The sequence below is a fragment of the Grammomys surdaster genome, unplaced genomic scaffold (genome assembly GCF_004785775.1).
Source record: "Grammomys surdaster isolate TR1022 unplaced genomic scaffold, NIH_TR_1.0 124511, whole genome shotgun sequence".
In the NCBI taxonomy this organism is placed as follows: domain Eukaryota; kingdom Metazoa; phylum Chordata; class Mammalia; order Rodentia; family Muridae; genus Grammomys; species Grammomys surdaster.
In genome coordinates, this window is record NW_021619502.1 from 69,399 (window position 1) to 91,970 (window position 22,572).

Here is a 22,572-nt window from a genome sequence, read left to right on the forward strand (position 1 = left end):
CTTTCCCCGGGGGGGGGGGAGGGGAGGGGAGGGGAGGGGAGGGGAGGGGAAAGATGGATCCTCCCTTTGTAGCCTCCCAGACTTAATTACCTTGCTGGGTTTGGTGGGGGCCACAGCTTCTAGTGGAAAGGGACTGCCAGGTACAGGCACACCATCATAGGTCACTTCCACCTCATAGGACCCCTCTTCACGGGGCACAAAACGTACCACGCTATTGTCAGCTCCCAGGCCTGGCTCTACCTTGCAGGGCACTGCTACACCTGAGGGACTCACAATCTTGGATGCTACTTTCCCTTGACCACCTGCACCCTTTGACTTTACTGTGAACTCTTGATCTTTGCCAACATCCACTTCTGTTGCAATGATGAAAGCAGAGAGAAAAAAAAAAACAACCATCATTTATGCAGCTCCAGGCAAGACTAAGATGGATGGGGTTGATTGGTCCTCAATGGCAATGGCAATTATAGCAACTACTTACTGTCACCAAGGCCAGACACCTTGATCTTGCTGAGATCCAGGCTTGGAGATACTCCCACTGAAAATGGACTCTTGGGGATGTAATCTCCTCCATAAGTGACACTGACACCTACTGGACCCTGAAACAGGTACAGGACAGGGATCACTAATCAAGTACCCCAGTATGTTTGGCCTTCAGCAGTCCAGCTTGAACAGGTATGTGATATTTGCTCCTTAGACCCCTTCACAGGTGAGAAATTAGAAACCCCTTGCAGGAGCCTACCTATCATACCATATAAGGAAGAGTATGACTGCAGCAGATAGAGATAGCTACCTGCTGCACAGGAGTGTACTTGACTGTGTAGGTATTATCATGGTGGTCAATGATGTCCACATCCCGCACTGCATCTCCCTTAGCCAGTCCTGAGAACTGGACATCCAGCTTGCCTTTCCCAGCAGTTTTAGCATTGACTGTGAAATGGGTAGGTTTGCCAAGCTCAACACCTGAGGAAATATAATAAATAAAATAGAGGTACCCTACCTGACTCCCTATCCTTGGTTCCACTCAACCTTCTATAGTATACTCATCCTTACCAGTGCGATTTAGGCCAGGACCCTCAGCTTTCACCTTGCTGGCATCATGAGAAGGCTCCACTTTGACTCTGATTGGGCTGGTGGGTGTGGCCTGTAAGTGATGGGAGAAAAACAGCTGAGGATAGCAGCACCCCAACACTTGGCAGTCTAGGAACTAGGAGCAGTAACACCTACCTGGTCAGCAAAAAGGACCATGATGGTATAGCTGCCAGCCCCACAGGGTGTGTATTTCACAGTGAAGGTGTCATTGTCATTTCGGATGATATCAAAGTCAATATCAGCCTCAGTGGGGCCCACTACTCCAGGGGCACACTTGATACCAATGCTGACATCTCCTGTCATTGAAAAGTGGGATAAGAAGAGGCTAGGACTTAGTGGAGACAGCCTGCACACCTGTCATCCCATTCAAGGCTAGGCCTTACCTTGGCCAGCCTCTGTACAATCCACAGTAAAGTAGGTAGGTTCATGGGCCTTGAGCCCAGTTTTGGCCACTCCTGGACCATACACCTTAACTTTGTTTGGGTGGCTGCCAGCTCCCACATTCACCTGTAGGATATAGGAGAAAATGAAAAGACATGACAAGCCTGTGACAGAGAAGGTGAGAGGCTCCCTCAACTACTGCTGGTAGACAGGTCAAATATTCCTGCTACCTTGGAACAACTGGCAGTTCCTCAAACAGGTAAAAGTGAGTACATGATACTGTAATTCCACTTCTAGAAAAATGAACACCTAGGTCCACAAAAACACCCAAATGTTCCTACCAACTACTCACATAGCCCATAAGTAAACCTCACATATCCACAAAACAGACATAGTGTTTTCCATTCACACAATAGCATGGAAAAAGTATTCAGCCATTAAAAAGGTATGAAGCACTGACATGCTACAATGTTAAAAAAAACCTTCCCATGACACTCAGTGAAAGAAACCAAACAAAAAGTCATACAATGAGCATAGTAGTGCACACCTTTAATCTCAGCACTCAGGAGACAGAGGCAGGTGGATCTGGGAGTTCAAGGCCACCCTGATCTACAGAGAGAGTTTCAGGACATCTTGGTCTACATGGTGAGATCCTTTCTCCAAAAAAAAAAAAAAGAAAGAAAGAAAGAACAAGAAAAAAACACACTAAAAAGGTCACTCTGTGCATATAATACACACACACATCTATATGAAAGGCCCAGAAAAGGTAAATTTATAAATTGGTGGTTGCCAGAGGCTAGAGAAAGGGAAATGAATGGGAAGGATAGGAGTTCCTTTGGAGATGATGAAAATATCCTAGACTGTAGTGATGGCTGCCAACTACTCTGTGAATATACTAAAAGTCAAGTACACTGTTAATGGGAAAATTGTAATAATATGCAAGCTTAATCTTGTTAAAACTAATATAGGAACAAAGGAACTCTGGGATCTTACCCTGAAAGGACTGTTGGGGATGCTGACACCTCCCCAAGAAACCATGGCTGTATGCTTCACTGGCTTTCTGGGCACATAAGAACAGCTGTAAGTACCATTGCCATTGTCCTTGACTGTTGCCTCCACAGAGTAGCCTTCATTGTCCTGTAAGGCAGGCAAAAGCAAGCATCCCACTCGTCAACACCCAGTCCTAGGAGCTTATTAGTCCTGTCCCCAACATGAGTAGGCATCCCACCTGAACTTGGACTCGAAGAGGGGCCTTCCCAGCATGCTTGGCATCAACTGTGAACTCTGCTGGCTTGTTGACAGCCACACCAGTCTTCTCCAATCCAGGCCCACGTGCCTTCACCTAATAAGAAAGAAGAAGACCAAGGTAAGGCCACCAAAGTCAGGCAGGGGTTAAGTATCACAGAGTAGTAAAAGCATGGTGCTAGGAATACCATCCAGGGTCTGGACTCATGACCTTAGCCTTGCTGACAAGATGAGATAATGCCCACCACCATAAGCTTTCCCAAGCAAAAACAGAAGGCCAGGCTCAGGTCGATAAATGTTGTGTGCACTTTACCCGGTCTGGGTGAAAATCCTGGGGTGCCTCACGGATGTCAGCCATGAAAGGACTGAGACGGATATCTTCACTGTTACACAGCACATGAACAGCATACTCGCCAGCCTCCTGGGGCCAATAGCGCACATCACAGGAGCCATCACCCTTGTCATCACATTCAATCTTTGCCTGTGATGGACCTTCCACAGAGAAACCTGACAACAGCCATCAGTTCTATTGATGCTCTGGAGCCTTGGGATAGGCTGTCCTTGCCACCCTCTAGTCCAGGTACCCACTTTGAAGCCTCTAACTTACCCAAGGTGCCCACATCATCACCAATGGCCTCTACTACGAAGTCTGCTGACTTGCCAACAACACCACCTTCCAGGCCAGGACCCCAAGCCCGAACCTTCTGATTTCCACACTCAGTGCCTACCTTCACCTCGAACGGACTGCAGGCAAAAGCACCATATAGGTAAGCACCAAAAGCCACTGCCCTATGCCCAACAGCAGTGGGCCAGGCAGAAAGATGCCAATGGCCCTTCACCAGATAGAGAGATGGTAGAGCTCAGAACATAGAGGGAGCTCAGTAATGGAGGGAGCTTACCTGCGGCCAATGTTCTGGCCACCCCATGTGATGGTGACAGTGTATGTGCCAGGGATTGTGGGGTAATATTCAAAGCCATACACACCATCCCCTAAGTCCTTCTGCTTTACACGCTCCTCACCCTCTGCAAAAACAAGGAATAACTTAGGCCTGTCTGTCCAACCATGACCTGAGGGCTATCACCCACCACCCCACTACATAAACTTACTGGGACCCTTTACAGTGACCTTTAGTTCTCCACTGCCAGCGCCCTTCGTGTACACCTTGAAGTCTGCTGTTTCCTTCACTCGTACACCCTTAGGCTGGAGGCCTCTACCAACAGCCCGGCAGGCAGCTGGGTTACAGGCTGTGGGCAAATAAGCCAGCTGAGTTGTGGGGAACTGGGGCTGGGTATCCCCTCCCTTGCTACCCATAGAGCCAGGCCATTAGGAATAGAGAATTCCTCAGAATTTAGGGCAACAGGCTGGTGAATCACATGCAAGAAAGAACTTAAATGGGTCTAGAACCTACACCCAAAGCAAAGACATGACAGGCTTTCTTCCACCTGCTTCACACTAGCCCCAATACCTCCACCCAGCCCTCCCCACCAAGAGGAAAATGGATCCAAGTACCATTGACCCTGCTGGCAGAGCAGAGAGCAGCAGGTTTCTAGACAGCTGGGGCGAGCTCTTCCGAAGGTAAAAGCATGGAGAAAAGAGACGAAGAGAGGCAAAAAGAGAGGAAGAAGAAAGAGCAAAAGGGTTCCAGTATGGGAAAAGAAAGATAGTGCTTGCCCAAACAGTGGAAGCTCAGAAACTGGAACTCCCAAACATGGGCTTTAGTGGGACAGCCCCAGTTGCCTACTCCTCCCCAGAGGCCCAGGCCACAGTACCACAGTAGAAGAACATCCATGGGCAGGCCTACCTTGGCCAACAGTGACAGTGTAGGGGCTGCGAGGGATGGGAACACCGGCGAAGGTGACATGTACTGTATGGACACCCTCCATGGTAGGCTGATAGCTACAGCGATAGGTGCTGTCACCCCTGGCCTCCAGCTGAGATTCCACTGTGCCTTTCTGTCCTGTAGGGTCCTGGATGACAACTTCCACCTCACCCATGCCAGCTCCTGTCCCAAGGCACAGACTCAGCTCTGAGACTCCAGCACAGCTCTCCCCCATGGCTGGCTGGGCCTTGGATGCCTCCCCTCACCTGCAGTGAAGATCTCAAAGTAGGTAGTCTTGTTGGCGATATTGCCACTGGGCTCCAGACCAGGGCCCTGGGCAGTCACTTTGCTGGCATCACCCTGTGACTTGTCCACATACACCTCAAAGGGGCTCTTGGCAATATGTTGGCCAGCAAAGAGCACAGTCACCTGTTCCCAAGAGGGGGCAGGCTGTGAGAGTGAGGCAAAGGGCCCTTCACTAACGACCCATGGCCACCAGCTTCCTTCTCAGCTAAGGACTCACCTTATGAGTCCCTGTCACTTCAGGGACATACCAGACAGAGAAAGTACGGTTCTTGTCATTATTGGCAATCACTTTTGCCTGTAATGGAAAGAGTGTTAAGAGTAGCCCTTCCAAAAGGGAACACAGTAGAATCCTTCCCTGCCAATGGATCCTACCTCTTCCTGGTGTCCAGCTGGGTCCTCCACATATACCAGCACCTCTCCCTGTCCAGCACTTCGAGTCTCCACAGTGAATTCTGCTCTCTTCTTCACCATATTGCCTGTAGGCTCAATGCCTGTCAGAAGATGAGGAAGCCCTGGAACAACTGGTAGAGCCACCCCCTCACCTTTATACCCTGGTTCCAAAACAGTAAAGGTTTATGGACACAGCATTAGAGACCCTATCCCTCTGCAGGCTCAGTGCCCCTCCCCCAACTAGGCACAACCCAATCAGGCAGGTTCTTTCAAAGTAAACCCCAGCATTGAGCCTGGCCTCAGAACCCTGCTATATGTGCTGCTGCTACCAGGACAGGCCCATGGCCCATTCTCTGTAACAGTCTGGTTCGCTGCTGCACTTGTTTCCCAACCCCTTGCACCTGGATGATCCTGACTGCTTCATCTTCAATTATAGAATAGCACTACACAGGCTCCTTCAATCAAGAAGCTTCCTACAAGCCAGTATGACCTAAGGAACTTACTAGTATTCCCTTGCCAAGACACCATTTCTGACCAAACCTGATCCATTCATCTTCCTTAAGAGTGAGTACTTCATTACCCACTAGTCATGACCTAAGCAAGACCTCTTAGGACCCAAGTTGAAAGAATACTGTCCCATGGACCAGATATAAGTGCTCAGCCCCTTGGAATGTCACTGACTAGGATTCCTCACCTGGCCCATAGGCTCGGGCTTTCTTTGGGTTCAGTTTGGGCCGAAGAGGAGCCCCTGGCTTCAGCTTGGCCTTGGGAAACTGAGACAGATAGGTCATAACAGAATGCTCATCTACATTGGGGTCCACAATTTCCTCTGGGGTAATCACCTGTTACAGACAGAAGACAAGAGCCATTGGGTCTCTCTTCACTTTGACCAAGCACCCCTTAGCTGCAGGGACCAGTCAGGGAACATACCTGAGGGATGCCTAGCCAGTCATCAGCCTGCTGCATGGCTTCCCGTGCATTGTTCACAGGTTTACTAGCATCCCAGGAGTCCCAGTCAGGACATAGGCCTACAACACAGAAAAAGAACATGCTGTGAGTCTGGGACTATAGAACGACCTTCTAGGTTGACCAGACAGCCTTAGCCCAAGATCTTCCATCTATGTGCCCCTCACCTGGTGCACAACTATCAACAAGGGCACCCAGGGCCCGGCCACTCTGCCAGTCTCTACTGAAGTTGGTAATGGGAAGCTGTGGCAGCTTGTTCTGAATCCAGCCTAGAAGCCTCTGCTTGGGTGTTTGCTTCTTTGCCTCCTCATCCTCTTCCTCATCCCACATAGGCATTGAGATGGAGTAGTGTAGGATCAGGGTCCAGATGAGGCCTAAGATCAGCTTCAAATTTCCATCCACAATGGCCTTGCTGTCTGTGGGAAAAGGGGTGGCAGCACTGCACAGTTAGGGATTTTCTTTATGAAGGCCAGCAAGGAGGGACTTAGGTCAGCAGCACAGCAAATCAATTAGGTGACAAGAGGCCCCTCCCAACTAGGGGTAGAAAGTGGATCAGGCACCCTCTGCCCAGGGCCTCTAAATGATGTAAGAAAATATTTAGTGATAAAGGAGAGTTTGGGGGGAAGACACCATAGACACATGATGATAATACAATGCAATAAGAGGGACCCTGCCAAAAACTCCAAAGCCCAGAAAGAGAGTGGAAGAGCAAGTGAGATGAAAGCTTTGCAGCTGCTGAAATCAAGACCTCCCCTAATCTCTTGGGATCTATGGGAACTGGGAGAAGTGGCTCAGCCCTAACTGGCCAAGAAACAGGGCCCCTGACCGCAAGCTGTGCTGGAACCAAAGAAGAGGAAGGCTAGGTTGGCAAAGAGTACTTAGGAAATACAACTTCTGCTCCAGAGTAGGGGATAAAGCAGAGGAAGTAAGGGTATTGGCAAGGATCCTTGTGTAAAAGGGTGCAAGTTCCATCCTTTGCTACTTCCTTGCCCCCCCCAAACTAGTAAACAAGAGGTGGCACAAAAGAGGACTGGCTTGGGGAAGGGGGCCACAAGTCAAATGAACTATGTTTAGTTCTGACTCATTGAGGCTTATAGGGAACTTCTGGGGTGACAGCCCCCATTGCCCAGCTGAAAGAGGAAGAGTAGGATGAGGCTGGGTTAGCCTGCCTTTGGTGCCAAGGAACACTTGGGAACCCCTGTTGCAGAGGCCTTGGGTGGTGTCCTCAAGTCCTGCTGTTTCAGCATAACCTGCTTAGATGCTTCTCACCACCCAATCTACTTGCCACCTAACGGGCTAGGTCTCAGGCAGCCACCAGGCTTACCACAAGGGAAGTGGTTAGGGCAGGCACCCTAGACACCCATCACTATGGCAACTCCCCTGAGCCCCACCCAAAGCCACCTCTTTAATATCCTCAAGGGTCGATGGCTTATAGTGAGTAGCATTTTCTAATGCTCATCTTTGGAAACCCTACAGGACTCCCCTGTAATCAGAGAATGTTTATCTAGTGAGTCAATGGGGGAGGGTTGTGAAAACTAGGATACCACTGAGAGATCAGGTAACATTCCAATCCAATGGACAGCACCTGGAGAACTACTACCTGAGCCTCTCAAAGCAGAGTGATCTTTCTCATTCACAAACAGGTCCTGACCCCTCATGGATGTTTTTCATTGTCCCAAAATACTGAGAGGATGGGAAAGGAAGTTCAAAGAAACCAAGGACACAAGGATCCTACCCTACCTAAGAACCCCTAAGGAGACCATAGGTCCTCAGTAGCCTTCAAGGGGAAGAGCAAAGACAGACCCACCATCCCAGTAAGGTACGTCTGGTTGCTCCCCTGGTCTGATTAGGAGGGCTATGCCAGCTTTGTACCCCTCCCAAGAGGAGAGGACCAGGGCCCAGGGTTGGGAAGCAGCCTGGTTAGATGGCCCCACCCCTTATCCCCAGCCCCTGGGCCAGCCAACCCCCTCCCTCCCCTAATCACTGCTGCTTTCCAACATTTTTTTGCCTTATATGGCAAAGCTCTGGGAACTAGGCCTGCTCCAGCCAGCTCACAAGAAGGAGGGGAGAAAGAGGGAGGTGACGCCCCCTAAAGAGCTGGGGTGTGGCCTGCCTCCCCACATCCGGCTGCCCCCCTCTAAGACTCAGAAATGACTCAGCTGGCTAGACTGAGGCTGGGACTAGGGGTGAGTTTTCATACATCCACTGGCACGCCTCTATGGGCATTCAAAAAAAAAAAAAAAACAACTAACTCAGCACTTGAAATCTCTCTCTGAGGGTCTGAGGGGCCAGGAGAACTTTAGTCCCTTACTGGTTTAACTAGCACGTGCCATCCCAAAGTTGTAAGAATAACAGAAAACCCTTTCTATTATGGATAAAAGGTTCATTCTTCTACTCTCCCTATTCCACATTGCCAAGTTACCAATTCTGGTGCCTGTCCATGAGCAGCCCCTACTTTGAGAAAGGCATGGGGTCCTGCAAGAGACAATACCAATGCCAACCTCTCCAGTTCAAAGACTGGGGCACTGGGCTAGTAATAAACCCTGTGCACACTGAAGCACTTTTCAACCTATCTCTGCATTCTAGATGTACAAAACCGAAGTTTACAATGAAACAAGAATTTGATTCATGATAGCAAAGCTGGCAACCAAGCATACACTACAGTCAAATGCCCAAGTACCGTCAGTCAACCACACTCAATATACCTGGAGTACAGTTTTGCCACCAATACATCTCTTTGCCCCCCCCTCCAAGTTCAGCAAAAAAATATATATATATAAACTGGAGATTTGAGCTATTTCCAATGGGGAAGCATGTTCCGGGGCAAGAAGTTGAGGGAGTCCTACATAAACAGGAGAACAAGCTGCAACCTTCACTTTAGAACTACAGAAGCAGCCAAAGGCTAAAAGGGTACTTTTAAAATTGTTGTAGGTGGAAAGCATGGATATCCCAGGGATGGGGTGCGGCTCTCAGGGGCAGAAGCTTAGTCTGTGCCTGTCCCACCTCGGGAGCAGCGTTGGGGGCGCGGCCTACAGAGGATGTGAGATCAGCCTGGGAACAGGCCAGCAAGGCACAGCGGGCGGGGGCACACGTAGCGGTTCGCACGCTCGCCAGGCCAGCCTGTGCGCCTTTGTTCTCGAGGACCTCAAAGAACAAGGCGACTGAGGGGCCTAGGGGTACCCTTGGCTGTGCGGCAGCTAGAGAAAAAACTGGGAGGGAGCCTCTAGAGGAGAAGAGAGGAAGAATTTGTGGTGACCACGCCCGCACCCGCGCAGCGCCCCAGTGTAGCCCGCACCCTCACCTATGGACACGAGCTTGATGCTCTCACGGTCCAGGAATTCAAGCGCCACCGACACATTTTCGAGCTGCATCTGGCGGAAAGTGGGTCGTTGGTTGTGCTTGCGGTGCATCTTTTTCTGGCTGAGTACCTCGAGCAGCGCGATGAGCCGCAAACCATCGCTCAGGTCTGTCTGCAGATTGGCGATGCGCTTGCTCACGCACTTAAGATGCTCATTGCACCAGCGGGTAAATGTGTTCTGCTGGATCTTCTTCCATGGTGCATCTTCTGCTAGGTCTTTTTCAGTAGCCGGCATCTCTGCGTCCCGTGTGTCGACACCGCCTGCAGGAGACGCGCCCGCCGCACTCTGACCAGAGCGGGAGTGAGAGCTACTCATTTTGAGGCGCGAGGAACGGAGGGGCGGTGCTGCAGCCTCGCCGATGGGACGGCCCTTTAATTAAAGTAGTAGGCACCTCCACGGATGAAAGACGAGGCACAGAACAGAAGTTGCACTGCGGAAAGAGCGAGCCCTTTAAATGCAGACGAAGGGCGGAGCCAGGGGCAAAGTTTCCTTGGGGAGGAGCTTCTGGGTGGGGCTTCTGGGCCTCGCCCGCCTCACCTCGCCCCTCCCGTTGGAATGCCCCCACCATCCACCCCCCCATCCCTCGCTGCTGCAGCTGCGCTCTGCCAAAAGCTACTCAACACTCCTGCTTCAGAAAGGGTCTTTGAGCCCCAAAGAGCACAAAAAGGTCTGGCAACAATCGCTACAGTACTACAGGAAACGGACCCCAGATCTAGGAAAGCTTGAGCAATTCTGTCACAGAATTGCTCAGCTCCAGACGGCACACCCTTACAAGGGACTTTCTTTCCCCCAACGTCCTGCAGAAAGCGGAGCGAATAAGGTTCCTGTATCACTTGGGCTCCGCCCCGACCCTGTACCTTCCTTTATCTTCATTCTCTATTCTTCCCGAACTTAGGGTTCTCAGCCACAGTGCGGTCCACAGCAAGCCAAGAGTCCAATCCAATGCCTTCCAGAGCTCCTGACGCTGCTGCGAGCTCTTTGTGTGTACAAGTGCTGTCAGACAGGCCTCTCATCAGCTAACATAGCCACACACAGACCCCTGGCACTCCCTACCCATCTCCGCTGGTTTTCCCAGTCTCCATGCCCCTGGCCTGCCCACCTGCACAGGCTCATTCCCACCGTCGTCTTCTCTGCTGCCTAGTTCTATCCGGGAGGAAATGGGGCCAGTACTGGGCCAAGTGGCCGCCAACACTACAGGATCAAGCAGCTTTCCAAAGATCCAGGACATGCCAATGGGTACAATTAGAGGTTACCTGCCATGTGATGCATGTAGATCGATAGACCTTGTACCTGCCTAACTCATCGTTCCATCCACCTTGGGCCCTGAGGAGTTCTGGGGAGAGAGGTCTTCTCTGGCTGAACAGCCCCAAGCCTTGCTGTGACCCTAGAGATGTGGAGGGGCTCAGGGATAGGGTCCCAGATTACTGAAGGAGAATCACCAGACATCAAGGCTTGCTAAGGACCCTGAGTGTGTTCCCTGAGTAGTGTGAAGCTACTCAGTAAAAGTTAACTTTATGATAGATATTTTCTGGAGATAGTGATAAGGATGCTAAGCTTAGGCAGAAAGGAACAAAGACACAGAAAAAGAAAACTGTAGGGGATACTCCCAACCACCCTCTTTAGTTAAAGTGATTCATCTTACCTATGTCTTTCCCATGGTAGACTCCTTCCATCTATTTTCTCTGTGCTTCAAGCCTCACCAGAATGTTAAATTGTTTTTCCAGAAAGGCAGGCCTCTGTCCCTACTTCTCAATTCTAAGACCAGTGGCTGCTGGGGCTGGAGAAATAACTCCATGTGGATAAGAGTACTAGCTGCTCTTCCAGAGGATCCAGGTTCAATTCCCAGCACCCATATGGCAGCTTACAACTGTTTGTAGCTCAAGCTCCAGGGGATCTGACACCCTCACACAGACATGAATGCAGGCAAAACTATGCACATAAAATTAAATAAATAAAAAAAAGACCAGTGGCTGAAGGAGGCCTTGGGTTGGCCAACATGTTATGCCCAAATATGGTTGACTCTCCCATGGCCTGGAGTGTCTTCATTGACCGTGATAGGGCTTTGATCACAATGGGCACCACCTTTCAGCATGGTCATCTCAAGATTGTCTACAATATCATCAGTCAAATCACATTTTCAGTACAGAACCACCCCCATCCCATCTCCAGGCACCATTCTCCTTCCAGTCACCTGCATAAAGAAGAGGATATCTTCTCCTCTTCTGTTTTCATAAATATCTGTACCAAGTGAGCCAAAGGTTGAGTTAGGGGACAAGATGGCAGAACTGTGAAGGGGTAACTCAAATGGAAACTTCCAGCCATGTTACTCAAGACACAATTAGGGTGATATTTCTGGTACCCCTGACTTACTGGAGAGCAAATCCCCATGTATGGAATTGCATCAATAAATGATTTTCCACTCAGTGCTATTTGGCTAGATAACCTGAGTTCATTAATTTACAGAGAACAAGGAAAACTGAATCATAGTAACAAAACGCAAAGAACTTGCATTTTGGGCTGGAGAGATGGCGCAGCGGTTAAGAGCACTGGCTGTTCTTCCAGAGGTCCTGAGTTCAATTCCCAGCAACCACATGGTGGCTCAGAACCATCTGTGATGGGATCTGATGCCTTCTTCTGGTGTGTCTGAAGACAGCAACAGTGTGCTCACATATGTAAAATAAATGAATCTTTTTTTAAAAAAAGAACTTGCATTTCCAGCTTCCAGCCCTATGATTTGGGGGAAAGAGGAAATTGGGTGGGGTGGGGGATGTCCTGTCCTTAGAGTGGACAAGTGCTACCACCAGATGTCGCTCCATTCCAAAGACACAGATGGGGCAGCCCCAGGAAGCCAGAATCCAGCTCTTTCATATTTTCCCTTATTTGGAGTAGATTCTTGGATGTTAGTCACACCCCGCCCACCTCCCCACCCCACTCCTCTCAGACCCCAGATCAGGCCCTCCCACAGGGAACTATAGGCCCAAGCCCACCAGCTCTACTGGGATCCTGAAGAGCTATTTCTAGATCTGTGTAGCCAGGGGGCGCCAGGAGGGAAGGAAACAGAAAATCCCCAAAGTGAGACCAGTGCCCTTAAGGTAAATCCAGGTGTGGCAGAACAAAACAATGATTTCCGGAGCTTGCACCTTGGCCAGACTCTCTGGAGCTTCAACTGACTGCAGGTGGATTTCACCCACTTTTTCTGGCCCCAGTCTGGCTTTGGTATCTAGGAACGTTGATGCTTACTTATGTCCTGATCAGCAATGACCATCATACTCAGAACTAACCTGAGACAGGACCCAAAACCCAGGCTGAAAATCTAGCTGGCCATGTCCCTGCCCTGGAATCAGCTCTCGATGTCCAAACCAGCAGAGGACTCTTGTATCCACCCTTGTTTCATCTCTCTTGTGTCCACACTTGACACTGGATTAAAAATGTTCTTCCAAGTTGACATTCACCCTTATCCTAATCAGGGTACTCGTCTCAAAAGACCTTTCCCAGATAGGTACACAATGACCAGTTTATGGGCGTCCATGCCTGTACCCATCTCTTGCCAAACGCTCAGATACCAGCCCCCTTTTCAAAGACTCCCCAGTTTAGGCTCGAACTCCCAGATTCCTGGGCATAGCCACAATAAGTTTGTGGTAAACTATGCAAGGCTATATCTGGACACCAACGCGATGCCTGGCACCTTTGTCCATACCCAACCTGTACCTGACCTTGGCCTCTCTGACTGCTTTCCAGACCTCTCTCCAGCTCAGGAGCCGCCCATCCACTACCTGAGGAGTAGTCGGCGTGGAGCTGACCACAGAGAGCCCTCACCTGCTGTTCCTGCAACCGCGGGGTGGCGCCCAGCTCTCCGCGCCCGCGCCGGAAGCCTTGGAGCTCCACTGGCGTCTGCTGCGCGCCGCGCGCCTCCACGCGAATGGGTCGCTGCCGCCCGCCTTCTTGTTCGCTGCATCCCCGCCCCACGCCCGCCCCGCGCCCGGCCGGGCAAGAAAGCCTTAATTGGTAAAAATCGCCCGGGAGCTGGGGGCAGGGAGGGGGTGCGGGGCTCGCCACGAGCTCAAGTGCCCCGCTAACTGGCGATGCCGCCCCCCAGAATGAGCTCACTGTTCCGTGAAGGTTGCCAGGCTTCAAGGAGTAGGGCTCACCTCCAGAGCAGGGTCTGCAAACCCTATGTTTAGACCCAGCCTTTACGAGGCTAGATGAGTGTAGGGGAGCCAAGTGTTTCCTGGCTGGAAAGGAGGCTCTGTTCCAAGGCCACCTATTCTGAGGAGTTCCCCACAGTCACAGCCTTCTGTCTCTGAGCAAGCCGGGGTTGACCACACAGGTCAAATCTTGCTCCACAGGATGAAAGATAACAGGTAATTAATTGTAGTGAGCACCAACCACTCCTAAGACCCCAGTAGGTCCCTGAGCCCTGTGATGACACCCCCACCCCCAGCTATCATTGATTTGGTCCCTGTTAGGTGCCTGAGAGCAAACAGAAGAAATACAGTGAATTCTCAAAGCAACCAGATACAGTCCCAAACCCTGGAAATGTGCAATGTGGTACAAAGAACCAAATATCTGTGAACTTAGTGGGCATAGCCATTACCTAATATTGTCAAGCTCTCTCTTCCTCTTCTACATGGCCATTTCCTGGTAGCTTCAGATTCAACTCAAATGTCACTTCCTAGGGGAAGGCCACATAAAGAAATTCCATTTCAATATTGTTATTTTTTCCCTACAACCCCAATATGAGCTATAGTTGCATCATGCCTGTGTGTACACACACAACTGAAATAGATATTGCAAATGAGGTTTACTTTACCACCTACAATATATTCCAGGGTGTGTGTGCGTGTGCATGTATGTTGGGGGAGACTAGACCTCACTCTGTAGCTCAGGCTGATCAGGAAATCACTATATAACACCCAAACTGGGCCTTGAAGTGGCAATTACCCTTATTTCTGCCTCCCAAGTGCTGGAATGACAGGCTTGTTTGATTTGTTTTCCTACTCTATATTATCAAAAAGAGAAGGAACCTGGAATTCTTGCACTCTGGAGGCTAAGACAAGAGTATTCCAAGTTCCAGGTCAACCTAGGCTACACAGTAAGAAGAAAGAGTGAGAAAGGGGAGGAAGGGCAAGCTACAAGGGAAGAAAGAAGAGAAGGAGAGGAAGGAAGGAATGGGAAAAAATGGGCAGTGGTGGCACATACCTTTAATTCCAGCATTCTGGAGGCAGAGTCAGGGGAATCTCCAGGTCAGCCTGGTCTACAGAGTGAGTTCCAGGACAGCCAGGGCTGCATAGAAAAACCCTGTCTCAAAAACAAACAAACAAACAACAAAGACAGAAAGAAGAGTGAGTAGGGGAGTTTGACCATATCTGCAGAGTCAATTTGATGATCTGTAGTTTAACTTGAAGAGCAAAGTGCCGGGGTCCTCTCCAGGGAGTATGCATCCCTTGCTAGTTTTGTTGGCTCTGCTGGCAATGACATTTCACATTCTGGCCTCCAAATAGGACTAAGGTCTCTACCTGTTCTGTCTAGTTGGAAACATCTACTAAGGAGGCCGGTGGATTATCATTATTTGCTAAATTATTGGCCTGATTTCAGGTTCATGAGGTGGCTGCACCAGAGTTGAAATGACTGTCCTTTTAGAGGAGAAACCCATTTACCCACAGACATGGTAATCAGATATGGGGTAGGAAGATGAATTAACTGTTCCTTGGTTTTAAAAAAAGGCATACTAAATTAAAAACATATTCTTCTTGTTCTAAAGAAACGCTTTCATGTAGACCTATCCTCATAATTTTAAGGAGGTAGCAGTTTTTGAGATTGAATCTAAAATTTAATACATGCCACCCAAGTTCTCTACCACCAAAATATCTACACCCCAAGCCCCCATTTTACTTTTGATTTTGAGACAGGGTTTCACCAAGTTACCCAGTGTGGCCTTGATTCACCCTGAAGCTCATGCAGGCCTTAAACTTTCAATTCTCCTGCCTCAAATTCCTGACTGCTGGGTGGAATTACAGGACCAACAATTTTCTTAATCTTAGAATGGTTTGCTTCCAAGATTTTTTTCTCAATTAGCCACACCTGACAAAGGGCTACTCCTCAGAATTTCCCAGAGACCCACAGAATGCCCTCTACACACATCCTTCTAGCCCCTCTGACAAATTCTGATTGAGGTATAAAGCCAGTCTTGCAGCACCTAGATGACTTCCTGTGAATATTTCCATGAAACACTTAACTTGAAGCTGTTGCAAAAGCCTCTTTCAACTCGGGAATCCTGATTCTTCTGCTGAATGATAGAGAAGGAAGCTACACTGCAGTGGGGCTAGATGTAAGGTCTAAGTCATTAGACAGTATGTGCAAGAAGACCACAGTATAGCTTCCTGGTAACATCTGTGATAGGATCTTATAGTAGGATAGTAGGGGGATTAGGAGGCAGATGGCTGAGGCAGGTGCAGAGGGTGTTCCTTAGGGAGAAGGCAAGCCTAAAATTCCTTGACCTCATAAGGAAGCAACTTGATTCTGTACGGGGGAGGGGAGTACTGAGAATTCATTCTGTATGCAGAGGCCTCTGGGAGAGGGGCCAGCACAGGGGGAGGGGGATGGGGGTGCTGGAAAATCTGATTTTGCAGAAACTGAAAAAAAAATCATGAAGCAGCCACTTAATGGGCAGAATGTCTCTGTCTCTCTGTCTCTGTCTCTCTGTCTCTCTCTCTGTCTCTCTCTCTGTCTCTCTCTCTCTCTGTCTCTCTGTGTGTCTGTGTCTGTTTCTCTCTTTAACTCACACACACTCCTGCCCAAGAACTTTCTCCTGTCTTTCCTTAACACAGCATCTTCTCCAGAGATTCATACAGTTCCATTTCCAGAGACAGAGTGTGCACTGTCTTTTAAACCCATCCAACAGCAACTCTTCTTCATTAAGCACTTTGTATGTGGTTAAAACTGGGCTCCACCTCCTCACCATTGCCTACTTTAAATTTCCATAGAGAACTGGCCTGTGACCTTCACTAAAGTGTCTTCAGGCCAGCCTAGAACTGACCAGAGTACTCACTATCACTATCATTTAAGACAACCTGTGGGTTGCAACCCCTCTAGCAAACCTCTATCGCCAAAAATATTTACATTATGATTCATAAGAGTAGCAAAAATTATCATTATAAAGTAACAAAAAATATTTTATGATTGGGAGTCACCACAACATGAGGAACTGTTGTGGTCACAACAAGGGTCACAGCATTAGAAAGGTTGATTTAAGAGATCAGGCATCCTACGAACCTTTTCTGCATGTACACTTTCCTCTAGATCTCCCAATAACGGACACCCTACCAACATCCACATGACTTTGCGTAGAATATAATGGTCACGGTCACTCTTCAATGTTTCTCTGATCCAGATCCTTAGGAAGCCTCCATCAATTCCCATGGTTTGTCTCTAGTCCAGTAGTTTGGAACCTCTGGGTCGATATCCCATTGGTCTCACATCAGATATCCTGCATAGCAAATATTTGTATTATAATTTATAACAATAGCGAAATTACACTTATGAAGTGCAACACGATAATTTTATGTTGGGGGAGGGTCACCACAACATGAGAAACTGTATTAAAGAGTCGTAGCATTAAGAAGATTGGGAACCACTGCTGTAGGCTTTGCACACTGTCTAGGCTTCTAAGGTCACACCAAGCTTAGAGGCTATTCTACTCTGCCAGAGAAGACCTCTCTCCCCAGAACTCCTCAGGGCCCAAGGTGGATGGAACGATGAGTTAGGCAGGTACAAGGTCTATCGATCTACATGCATCACATGGCAGGTAACCTCTAATTGTACCCATTGGCATGTCCTGGACCTTTGGAAAGCTGCTTGATCCTGTAGTGTTGGCGGCCACTTGGCCCAGTACTGGCCCCATTTCCTCCCGGATAGAACTAGGCAGCAGAGAAGACGACGGTGGGAATGAGCCTGTGCAGGTGGGCAGGCCAGGGGCATGGAGACTGGGAAAACCAGCGGAGATGGGTAGGGAGTGCCAGGGGTCTGTGTGTGGCTATGTTAGCTGATGAGAGGCCTGTCTGACAGCACTTGTACACACAAAGAGCTCGCAGCAGCGTCAGGAGCTCTGGAAGGCATTGGATTGGACTCTTGGCTTGCTGTGGACCGCACTGTGGCTGAGAACCCTAGGTTCAGCCAGGGTTCCTTTAATCCCAGCACTTGGTAGGCAGAGACAGGCGGATTTCTGAGTTCGAGGCTAGCCTGGTCTACAGAGTGAGTTCCAGGACAGCCAGGGCTACACAGAGAAATCCTGTCTCGAAAAGAAAAAGAAAAAAAAAAAAAAAAGAACTCTAGGCACTAGAACACAGGGGGATAAAATCAGGATGAAGTCAGTAACAAAAAGTATGTCAGATCTCACAGCTTGGCAAATCACGTGCCGGTTTTCGCCTGCTGAGAAGGAGCACTTGCTGCTCCTCTTATCTTATTAAGTTGCGCTCTAAAGGACCCTCTGGTGAAGTCTAACTAGCTCCGCCCCACGGCGGCCTAGCTCTCAAAGGAAGTCTCATTGGCTGCCTCACAGGCTCCCTGCAAGCCCCGCCCCCTTCCTGTTCGAGCCAATCGCACACAAGTGTGAGCTTTCTGTTTCACGCCCAGTCAGTTTCCTCAGCTAGACGAGTCTGCACCGGCTGTTCTGGCGGGTTTAGGCCAGCCCTGAGGAGCGCGCGCAACCTGCGTAGCAGCGGCTGTGACGTAAACGTGACGGCGGCGTGACGCGCCCACAGCCGCTCTTGAGGCTCTGGCGCTTCCTCTGCCAGGCTCGGAGCTGTCTGTTTCTTGGGCCCTGTCTATAGGTCCCGGCCGCCCCTGGCGTTCAACACCGCTTCCAGGTGCTGGCGGAGTCTGCCATGGACGACTATGCGGTTTTGTCTGATACTGAGCTGGCCGCAGTGCTACGCCAGTACAACATCCCGCATGGGCCTATTGTGGGTATGCTGCAGCCGGTGGCGCTCAGAACCTCTCTCAGTCCCCCACTTTCCCGCGCTCCTCTCTGAGCGTTGTCCCCACCTCCTACCCCCCTCAAGTCCCCTTCCCGTGTTCCCTTGTGTTCTTGGGGTGCTCGGCTCTCGTCCCCTGAACACTTCGCACCCTGTGTCTGGGCAGGCTCCACTCGCAAGCTCTACGAAAAGAAAATCTTTGAGTACGAGACCCAGAGAAGGAGGCTCTCGCCCCCCAACTCGTCATCGTCTTCATTCTCCTATCGGTTCTCAGGTGAGCCCCTAACCGCAGAGCCCCAAAGAGCAGCTCGGGGCACAAGGCTTAGGGAGGGAAGGTGTGGCTGAAGCTACTGAGGGAGTAGGGGGAAGCCTGGAGATCAAATGGTCCTGTACCTCCTCCTCCACATGCAGACTTGGATTCAGCCTCCGTGGACTCAGACATGTATGATTTGCCCAAAAAAGAGGACGCCTTACTTTACCAGAGCAAGGGTAAGGCAGGTATGGGATGGGCACTGATGTCTTTATCCTATACTCTTCAGGGATTTGGGCACAGGGAAACCCCAGACCTCACCCCCTCGGAGTGTGGCCAGTTAAGGGGCACCACTTTTTCCTCTACCACTGTTTTCCTCCCCAAGACTATAATGATGACTACTATGAGGAGAGTTATCTGACCACCAGGACATATGGGGAGCCTGAGTCCGTGGGCATGTCCAAGAGCTTCCGCCAGCTGGGGACCTCACTTGTAGATGCTGATACCTTCCATCACCAGGTGAGTTTGCTGGTAGGCATACCTGGGATGCAGCCTTAGGGAATTCTAGGTTTGGATAGTTCAAGGAGATACTAGGTGAAGAGAGTAGATCTTAGGCCTTCAAATATAGTTAGGGTCAGCATACAGCTGTTGGGTTAAATGTTCTATGTTGGAACCTCCAAAACTATTAGATTTGGGGATGGACATATAGCTCAATGGAAGAGCATTTACCTATGGTTTCATCTGCAGTAGCACACACAAATGTTTTGGGGGGTTGGCTCTTTTAAAGATTTAATTACTTTAATTATACATATGTGTAGCCAATTTTTTGTTAGTTTGTTGGTGTCCTCCCTCACCCGTTTCACCCCCCAATCATTAGATAGGAGAGAAAGAAGGATAGAAGGGTGAGAGAAATGAAAATCCCTGAATCTAATTTCTTTCTTCCTTGTGTCTTTTTTGACCCCAGCTACTAACAAACTGCAACAAACCCCACACATCGGGACTATAGTATTTACATACCCTCTGAAAAATTCCCAAAAAAACAAAGAAAGAAAAATTCCCAGAATTCCAAGTAACACACAATTGCAGAAACTGTCTGCAACTTGCAAAACCACACCTTTGCTAAAAGCACGAGGCAAATCATAATCAGCTGCTGTGAAGCAGCCCTGTATCCCACACCTAGGATTAAAACAGAAACATATTCTTACAATATTTCTGTGTTTCTCAAAAGAAACCAAAATTCCAGAATTCTCACTGCATGTATGTGTCTGTGGGTAGTATGCATGAGTGCTAGTGCCTGCAGAGGCCAGAGTTGTCAGATCCCCCTTAGAGCTAGAGCTACAGGTAGTTGTAAACTACCTGTACCATATAAGTTCTGGAAATAGACCTCAGGCACCTAGGAAGAATAATATGTGCTCTTAACCACTGAACTATCTCTCTAGCCCACAAACTTTTTTGATCAGAAAATATGTAACAGCTCCTGCACTCTAGGATATAGGTTTAAGCCTCCTAAGAATCCTGGGGAATAAAAAGATGCTGGGACAAAGTTGACAGGGTTAGTAACTGAGTGGCAAGGCCCCACAGATAAAGAGGACATGGACCCAGAATGGTTGGGCAGGCAATTTTCTGGCCCCTAGGATGTGATTAGAGTAAGCTAGCCAGAGACTTTTGGGGGAAACCATTCTTCCCCGTTTCTAATCCTAATTATCCCCCAGGTGCGTGATGACATTTTCTCTTCTTCAGAAGAGGAAAGCAAGGATAGGTGAGTAGTGAACACATGTAGGACAGGAACAAATTTGAGGTTCAGACTCTCCTGCCTACCTGTCCCCTTCTTTTGCCACAGGGAACGCCCCATCTATGGTCGAGACAGTGCCTACCAGAGCATCGCACACTACCGCCCCATTTCCAATGTCTCCAGGAGCTCCCTAGGCTTATCATATTTTCCTACATCCTCTACCTCTTCATCTTCTCCCTCTTCATGGCTTACCCGACGTGCCATTCGGCCAGAAAAGCAGGCCCCTGCTGCCGCTCTGGGCCAGGATCGACAGGTCCCACTCTGGGGCCAACTGTTACTCTTCCTGGTTTTTGCTGCCTTTCTGCTCTTTGTTTACTATTCCATACAAGCCGAAGAAGGTAACCCCTTCTGGATGGATCCCTAAGGGTATTGGTTTCAGAGCAGCTCTTAACAGGAGTTTTGGCTGATTGCCTTAGCAGTGTTTGCTGGGGGGTGGGGTGGGTATGGGCTTTTTTGTGTATTCTAGTTAGGGGGTGCAGGGTCTAGCCTAGGGGATTGCTTGTCTCCCACCTCATCTTGCCAAGGAAGCAGCAAATGCTGGCCTTCTACAGCCCAGTAGGTCCACATGTACCTTCCTTTGGAGCCTCCTAGCCATATTGCCTCTGACCTTTAGGGTAAGGGGGGATCTGATGGGGAGGGCCTCACTTCATTAGAGGAAAACTTGGTGGTGGCAGTGGTAGTTGTCATGCATGCCTGTTGTCACCTTTTCAGGGGGTATTAACAAAGGCCACCCTAGCTTTGCTTTTGTGGACACAATAATAAACATGTTTATTTTTACCTTGTTGGTTCTTCCTACTGGGGTGGGAGCTGGGCTGCTGTGGCACAGGTGTTTGGTTTTAGGTCTCAAAAATCAGTGTGGCTTTTCCCTTTGGTTATGCTTGGTCTTGGGGAAGGAATTAAATGCTACCCACTGATAAGTCTATGTTTTGGTTGTGGGTTTTATTTCTGGGCCTACTCCCTGAAGTACTTATAACCACTTAAAAAGATAAGTAATATGTAATCAAATGTGTATCCGGATAAGCCTATGGGAAATGTAGGCAAAACTGCGTATGACAACACATGCAGATACTTTAGTCAGGAGAGGCTAACAGCATCATCTAAGGTGACAAGAATAGAAAAGAAATGAGGCATGATGCCAGTACATTGTTGTTCAACTCCTGGGATTGGTGGCATGGTGGTAGATTCAAAGACTACAGTGTGCCCATGGGTATCTTAACTCTTTGCCTGATTATTCTTGCTCAGATCCAGGTTTTCTTTGGAGATAATCTTTTTTTTTTTTTTTTGGTTTTTCGAGACAGGGTTTCTCTGAGTAGCCCTAGCTGTCCTGGAACTCACTCTGTAGACCAGGCTAGCCTCGAACTCTCGAACTCAGAAATCCACCTGCCTCTGCCTCCCAAGTGCTGGGATTAAAGGCATGCGTCACCACCGCCCGGCCTTTGGAGATACTCTTTTTGTATACTGTATTAAAATGTTTCTGTTCTTCCTCAATCTGCCTAAAGTGCCTACTGATTGGTTTAATAAAGAGCTGAGTGGCAGGACTTCTGGGCAGAGACAGGGACTCTGGGAAAGAATCAGAAGCCAGAGGTTCATCAGCCAGACACGAAGGAAGAAATAGGTGACTGGTACTGAGGAGTGGTTATGAGCCACATGGCAGAACACAGATTAGTATAAATGGATTAATTTAAGTTATAAGAGCTAGTTGGGAGCAAGCCTAAGTTAAGGCCAAGCTTTCATATTAATGAAAGGTCTTTGTCATTATTGGGAGCTGGCACCGATGTGGGGTGCCAAATGTAACCAAGCTGTGTCTTCGGCACCAGTTACCAATAATGACATTGAGACCTTTTATTATGAAAGCTTGGCCTTAGTTTGCTTGCTCCCAACTACCACTTTTTTTTTGTTTGTTTTGTTTTTTGAGACAGGGTTTCTCTGTATAGCCCTGGCTGACCTGGAACTCACTCTGTAGACCAGGCTGGCCATGAACTAAGAAATCTACCTGCCTCTG

At 49.1% G+C, this 22,572-nt stretch overlaps 2 protein-coding genes across 5 annotated transcripts in view; one reads left to right on the forward strand and one right to left on the reverse strand.

Annotated features, from left to right (window-relative positions):
- Positions 1-13,428, reverse strand: part of Flna (filamin A) — a 27,305-nt gene extending 13,877 nt beyond the window's left edge. The window contains exons 1-21 of one of the 3 annotated variants that reach the window (XM_028784613.1): positions 13,373-13,428; positions 9,499-9,986; positions 6,365-6,613; positions 6,162-6,259; positions 5,926-6,073; positions 5,214-5,332; positions 5,059-5,136; positions 4,802-4,964; positions 4,518-4,718; positions 3,823-3,960; positions 3,615-3,738; positions 3,323-3,459; positions 3,029-3,222; positions 2,699-2,812; positions 2,464-2,607; positions 1,473-1,596; positions 1,225-1,385; positions 1,051-1,141; positions 791-960; positions 479-596; positions 91-353 (exon numbers count right to left, since the gene is read on the reverse strand). In XM_028784613.1, coding sequence (XP_028640446.1) covers positions 91-353; positions 479-596; positions 791-960; positions 1,051-1,141; positions 1,225-1,385; positions 1,473-1,596; positions 2,464-2,607; positions 2,699-2,812; positions 3,029-3,222; positions 3,323-3,459; positions 3,615-3,738; positions 3,823-3,960; positions 4,518-4,718; positions 4,802-4,964; positions 5,059-5,136; positions 5,214-5,332; positions 5,926-6,073; positions 6,162-6,259; positions 6,365-6,613; positions 9,499-9,871 — 3,207 coding nt within the window. In that variant the 5' untranslated portion in view covers positions 9,872-9,986; positions 13,373-13,428. Of the gene's footprint in view, positions 1-90; positions 354-478; positions 597-790; positions 961-1,050; positions 1,142-1,224; positions 1,386-1,472; positions 1,597-2,463; positions 2,608-2,698; positions 2,813-3,028; positions 3,223-3,322; positions 3,460-3,614; positions 3,739-3,822; positions 3,961-4,517; positions 4,719-4,801; positions 4,965-5,058; positions 5,137-5,213; positions 5,333-5,925; positions 6,074-6,161; positions 6,260-6,364; positions 6,614-9,498; positions 9,987-10,413; positions 10,538-13,372 lie in introns of those variants that run through there. The other 2 variants (XM_028784611.1, XM_028784614.1) reach the window with 2 other exon arrangements.
- A 4,753-nt stretch (positions 13,429-18,181) lies between these two features.
- On the forward strand, positions 18,182-21,492 carry Emd (emerin). Of its 2 annotated transcripts, none has more exons than XM_028784616.1 (6): positions 18,182-18,520; positions 18,695-18,802; positions 18,940-19,017; positions 19,164-19,297; positions 20,491-20,537; positions 20,619-21,492. In XM_028784616.1, exons 1-6 carry the CDS (start codon positions 18,439-18,441, stop codon positions 20,932-20,934), a joined length of 765 nt encoding a protein of 254 aa, XP_028640449.1. In that variant the 5' UTR covers positions 18,182-18,438; the 3' UTR covers positions 20,935-21,492. The 2 variants fall into 2 exon arrangements, with proteins under 2 accessions (XP_028640449.1, XP_028640448.1); XM_028784615.1 differs by having other exon boundaries at positions 18,320-18,520; positions 18,940-19,026.
- The last annotated feature ends 1,080 nt before the right edge of the window (positions 21,493-22,572 follow it).